Source organism: Poecilia latipinna, unplaced genomic scaffold (assembly GCF_001443285.1).
Source record: "Poecilia latipinna isolate Pla-1442-1.1 unplaced genomic scaffold, P_latipinna-1.0 Scaffold1165, whole genome shotgun sequence".
In the NCBI taxonomy this organism is placed as follows: Eukaryota; Metazoa; Chordata; class Actinopteri; order Cyprinodontiformes; family Poeciliidae; genus Poecilia; species Poecilia latipinna.
The window spans coordinates 128,924-135,319 of record NW_015113781.1 but is presented as its reverse complement, the minus strand read 5'-3'; the positions used below and the strand labels follow the sequence as shown (position 1 = coordinate 135,319).

The window sequence follows — 6,396 nt, the reverse complement described above, 5'->3', positions numbered from 1 at the left end:
GCTAACAAATATAAATGTGTCAGTATTTAGATTACATACATACAATTTCACATAATGTAATGGCTCAGGTTTTCCACTAGGTGGAACTGATGCTCTGCTTTAAACCAACGACTCGTAGATTGTTCCAACACACTGACATCTAGTGACAATAACAAACTGTTGGAAAAATCAAATAAAATCAAAGAAACTCTTGAATGCTGTCTCTTATCAGACTGGAGAAAATAAAGCAATTTAATGAAAACAATTATTCATAACATATAAATATGGAAATGTTGACTTTGCTGCATTAAAATGCATATTAAACATTCACACTTTCATTGCGTTTTGGATTTCAAATAAAAAAACTGAAACGAATTTAAATACATAATGCAACAATAAAACTCCATATTCTCTCTCTTCACCCAGGTGGGCATCCCGGAGTCGTCAGTGAAACGCTGCGTCCTCCAGATCTCCAGTGCGCTGGAGTTCATCCACAGCCACGGTCTGGTCCACCGGGATGTCAAGCCCGAAAATATTCTGCTGCTGGACACTCACTGCCGTCAGGTCAAGCTGGCAGACTTTGGTCTCGCCCAGAAGAGAGGAACCCTCATACGCTTCATCACAGGGACTTTGCCATACATGGCCCCAGAACTTTGCAGCGTGGCTCTGCTGGACAATCAGAAAGAGGTGACAGTGCCTCCTCTGAGCGTGGAGCCCAGCCTGGACACCTGGGCCTTTGCAGTGGTCATCTTCTGCATCCTCACTGGTTACTTCCCATGGGAGCGTTGCATGGACTCGGACAGCTTCTACCAGGAGTTTGCCGACTGGTGCGAGTCGAAGAAGAAAGTTTATGTGGAGGATGACATCCCTCCTCTGTGGAGGAGGTTCACCCCAGAGGCTATGGAAATGTTCAGTCTGCTTCTGGCTCCAGACGCAGTGCAGAGGAGTTCAGCAGGAGCAGTGAGAGCGTATGTGGAAAAAGACTGGCTGAGAAAAGACCATGGCAACCAGCTGCTCTAGATAAATGTACAGTGTGTCTTTATTTGAATGCATGCTCTGCAGGAAAATATATTGATTAAACCAAAAAAACTGAGGTAACAGTTTGTGTACTCACGTCATAATTAAACGACAAAAATTATTATTCAGTTGGAAGTTCTAATGTGGCTTACCAAAACTAGACAGCATCTGTATATAAATCTTTATTTTTTTCCCTTTAGATAATGGAAGGTGATGTAGTGACAGTGATTTTCTGCCAACAGCCATCAATATCTACAATAACTCTTTGAAAAATGTAATTAATATGAGTTACAACTACATTTAATTTAGAACAACATTTCTGATTCAAACGGATGAATCAGAAACCCTTGAAACAAAGACATTTGATTTGGTCCAAAACATTAGCTAGTCATGTGAAAATCATCTCCTGAATAGCTCATGTATAGCTACTGTATTTTTATAACATTATATTGTTTGAAATTAATAGTTCAAGTCTAATAGGTGCAGTTTTGTTGTATGTTATGTGAAACATGATTTTAGTTTAAGCAATTCACCTGGACAACATGGATGCTGATGTTGCCAGCGGTAAATTAAAATGACCACAGGACATTTTCCAGTTTTCTTACGTTTATGGACAACTCTGATGAACAGAAACCTTTAGTCCTGGAGTTCTTTTTTTTTTAAAGACCCTGAAAGATAATTTTTATCTTCTGTCTGAAAAAGTGTGGCTCTGAACTTTAGGGGCCTTTGAATTTCTGTGGCCCTGATCTCCCTCATGTCTGCATCGGGTCGTGGAGGGCAGGTGTGTGGCTGTTGTAAACCTTTTATAAATAAGGACACACACACACACACACACACACACACACACACACACACACACACACACACACACACACACATGTTTAGATTAAAGTGTTTTCAAATACGCTATGCTGGACTGTGGTTACATCCTGTATTTACTAGTACTGGATTTACTGTACTGTTATGTTGAACAGTTACTATTTAGTAATATAATACAAACATCTGTTTATGTGTGTAATTCTGTGTTTGCATGTCTGCTTGTTCATGAGAAACATTTATGTTATTTATTTTAAGACGCAAAATAAATAACATTCTTGCTTTATTTTTGTTTCAATGTTTAAAGAACTTATTTTTCTTTAAAATATCATTAGTTCAGTGTTTTTCTACATTTCTCAAGTAAATGTAACAGTAAATCTAAGTAATTAATGAGAACTCTTGATGTCTTGTTGCAAACTTTAAACAGGACTTCATATGACATCTCAATATTGGTTTTGAACTTGCCATTCTTCTGTGAAGCTCAGATTGATAGAATGGATGTCTCAATATTATGCTGTCATGTCTGAGTTCTTGGTCCAGATACCTCATGCTTCTTGGTGCTGCTTGGTTGCTTTTCTCATTAAATGAATTAGCAAAAAATCTCAAACTGTTTTCCATATTGTCATAATACAATGCGTTTGGAGATTAGTACATAACATAAAAAAATAAAGTACTATGAATACTTTCCAGATGTTCTGTACAGAAATGTGAAAAACATATTTAATGCCTGATTACAGATTATTTTCAAAAGGTGTTTTAGATCTAACAACAAGCCTCATGATGCCTGTTCTAATTTGTTGAGTGTGACTTCTAACCTGTCAAAGTCAATATTATAATCAAACATGATGTCAAAGATAACAATGCAAAATACAAAAAGCTGTTTTAAAATGATGATTGTTGCATGGCAGCCTTGCCTGTCAGACTTCCCATAGGGCAGCTATGGCTACTATCCAGTAGCTTACCACCATCAGTGTGTGAATGTGTGCATGACTGGGTGAATGACTGAATGTCATCTGGACTTAATAAAGTGTAAGTAAACATTTGAAAACTACATTTTGAATGTAGCCATTGTGTGATATTAAACATTTACTGGATAGAGAACAGATGACTGTTAGCAGATGTACAGTATGTGCATTATACCGCACCCTGAATGAAAAATGAAGAGGAACATCAAAACACATAGTGAATATGAAGAGATGAGAGCTGAATATTAATGCATTATTTACTTTCCCACTAACTTGGATTTCAGCAAATTCCTGTGTTTTGTTTGGAATTAAAGGTTTTTTTTTTCTCTTTGTTCATAAATTAAAAACCCTTAAAAATAATGTTAATAACAAAATGAAAAAAATATATATATATTTTAAGCAGCGCAAAGTTACAGAGGTGCATCATTCAGTACTGAATATGAACAAATACAGTAAAATGAGACACAGAGGTGTTTCTAAAACAAGCCTTTAAAATGAGAGTAGTTTTTATTCTCTATATGTGAACTGGATTTTATTAATACTTAAATAAAATACAGCATTATAAATAAGCGTACATTTCTAGCTGTCTCTTGCTTTTCATACTAGCACTTAGCATTGTTATCATTGATAGAATCGATAAGGATATATTCCCTGTAATATACATAGATCTGTCTCTTGTGCAAAAGAGACACTGAATCAACAGCCCACAGTATTTTCTAGAGAGGTTAATATGCTGTCTACTTCCTATAATCCTGTTTTTATCATTTCTTTGGTGTGTTTTCTAACTTCATTTTATTTGCCTAACTGAAAACAACAATAGCTTAAGACATTATCAAAATATTATTATTACTATTTTGTATTTAATTTGCAATAATTATGAATTTTGAGAGCTGACTCCGTCAGCTTTTTTTTTTTTAAACTGACAGATTTCATGTTTGCATAGATTAATCATGTAGTCATTTTAGAAATTGTTGACAGGAAGGAACTGCTGTGGTGGCCTGAAAAAAATCTGACACTGAAGGCAATGTTCAAAGATATCTGTAATGTTCTTTATTTTATAAAGCAACCCGCTTCCCACTCTGTCAAATTCAGGGGTTGACAGAGTGCAGAGTGATGATAACGCTCCAAACTTTTTTCCAGATCAGTTCCCAGCCTTATTAAATGGCTTTTCAACTTTTTTAAATCACTGACTGGTGAATGAATCAAATATCTCCCATTCCTTGTCTCATAAATTTAATTAAAGGTGATTTAATTAACAGGATTGTAAGAAAATCCTGTTCTGATTGTCTAACAGACTGTAAAACGTCAGCGTTGTTAAGCCCAGGCATTTCAGATTGCTTAGGATTCTTTCCAGTGTTGTCTACCTTTATCACAAGAAAATATAAAAGAAAAATCTAGTGCATAAAGGTTGACAAAAGCTTATTTTAATAATACATTGATTTCTTGCTTGTTTCTATTCACATGCAACAGTTTAAAAAGACAACACAGACTCCAGGTTTAAAAGCAGTGGCTTAAACTTCCCTTGCAGCACTGATTTTCTATTGCCTGGCGATAAACATTTAGACATATAAAAACACTTGCTGCTCACTCTGGCCTGTGATGTCTAAATTGTCTTGTGAACAGAATCTTCTTCTGTGCATTTGTCTGTGCATTTGTGAATATTGAGACTCTTTAAGCGGAAAGTCTATTAATAGAAGTTATTTACTGTCAGAAACTTCTTATCTGATTAAGTTATGGGTTTTGCTATGACAAATCGCTTCCTGTCAGGGTCTTAACCAGTTCCTGCAAGTCTTTTGATGGCGAGAAAAAATTTACTTACTGAAACTTTGACTTTATTTACAATTGCTCTGTAGGAAAAACCTACATTTTAAGTTGTGATGGTCTATATCTATTCCATTGTTAATGCATTTTTATACATGTTAGTAGCAACACACTGCTTTCTCCAGAACAACAGATGCTCACCAGAGTTTGGTATCCCAGTGTGTATGAACACTGCTTTTATGCAGACAGAGGGGGTGTAAGTAATCCAGAAAAATTGGAAAACCTGAAGGAATTAGCAGCACCAGATTTCAAGATCTGATCAACCTTCATTGCTGCAGAAGAGACATTTAACTCTTCTGCAGCAGAAGTCTGTGTTCCCTGAAAATGGCCTCTTTGAAAAATAATTTCAGAATTATACATAATCATAGTGTTGCATAACATGCTTTCAAGATGAGAGCCTTCAAAAAAAAAAGACCCCATACATGTTAAGAGGAAGTGCCTCAGTATATAGATAAGGAGAACTCAAATGAGTTTATGCATTCTTGCAGCCATGGGGAAAAGACAACAGGGGAACTCCCAGGTTTTTGCAGGTTTTATTTGTAAGATCATATTCCATTATTATCTACAGTCTTTGCTTGTGTTGTATCTTATTTTTCTTTATGAAGTGAATTTGGCTTCTGATTGTAGCTTCTGGTTTAGAAAACCTTGAGCATCTTTAATGTGCTTTAGTTTAAAACACTTTGATTCTTCAAACCTGAACTAGATTGTTGTTCAGAATTAGATTCTACTCTAAATTACAGGAATAGAGGAATGTTTAAAATTTTTGATTTTTAAACTGCTATTTGATTTGTGAAATCTTTATTGTAAAGCCTGGTAGGTAAATGACACCAGTGTTTGGCATCTCCGTCAACATTAAATCCTCAAACTCTAAATGTTTCACAAACGTAGAACAGAATGTAAAGAAAAATCAAAACTGGATTAATTGTGTGTGTTTGCATCAGTGTGTGTGTTTATGCAGAGTTACATGATTTTTAAATTTACTCTCGATTTGAATTGTCGAATTATTAAGGTGCATTAGGTACTATAGATTGATGTTTATGAATATGGCGTCGTTTATAAACATCAGTCAATGAGATTGTTGAGTGATCACTTATCAAATGTCAAGTAACATTTAGCAATTTTTTTGGCATCAGAGGTGTACAAGTGTAATGTCCTGTGTGTGTTTTGTGTGCTTGTGAGACTATTTTCTGGATAAATGATCTCTGCTGGAGGGCATGGGTAACATTCTGCAGACTCCACACCTCTCTGCAATACAATTATCTCCTGAGGATTTAAGGAATTGACAGGCTGATTATCAGGAGAACAAAAATGTCTGAGTAAAGCCACAAGTTACTCTTCAGATGTTGTCTCCTTGTTGCAGTACATAGTTTATGTTTCTAGGTTTTCATTATCAGTTTCATCTGCCTGACTGCATTCAAGTGCTCCCTGTTAAACACCATCTGGTGGACTATGTCCAGAGGACATGACTGCTCCAGAAAAAGTTTCCCTTTAATACAACCCTAATGGACTCTCCATTCTCTACCATCTGGCAGAATTTTCCTCAACTCCAAGCTGCCACATTGAAACTGTAAGTCATGCATTCTATGATATCCTTGCCTTCTCTACACAAGCCTTGTGTAGATCCACAAGTGATCACTTATCACTTGTGTAGATCCACACAGCAAATCCAGGAGGCCCAGATTAACACTGTCATATTTGATTTCAACACTTTTAAAGTGTCTATATGGGTCCACACTAGAAAGTGTGGTAACACTTTATTTGAAGGGGGGTGAATAAGACTGTCATGACACTTTCATAA

General features: G+C 35.9%; 1 protein-coding gene across 4 annotated transcripts in view; it reads left to right on the top strand.

Annotated features, from left to right (window-relative positions):
- LOC106960199 (serine/threonine-protein kinase SBK1) overlaps positions 1-1,850 on the top strand; it is a 12,608-nt gene extending 10,758 nt beyond the window's left edge. For all 4 annotated transcript variants that reach the window (XM_015053179.1, XM_015053180.1, XM_015053176.1 and 1 more), the window contains exon 4: positions 406-1,850. In XM_015053179.1, the coding sequence (XP_014908665.1) occupies positions 406-999 (594 nt within the window). In that variant the 3' untranslated portion in view covers positions 1,000-1,850. The remainder of the gene's footprint in view (positions 1-405) is intronic.
- The last annotated feature ends 4,546 nt before the right edge of the window (positions 1,851-6,396 follow it).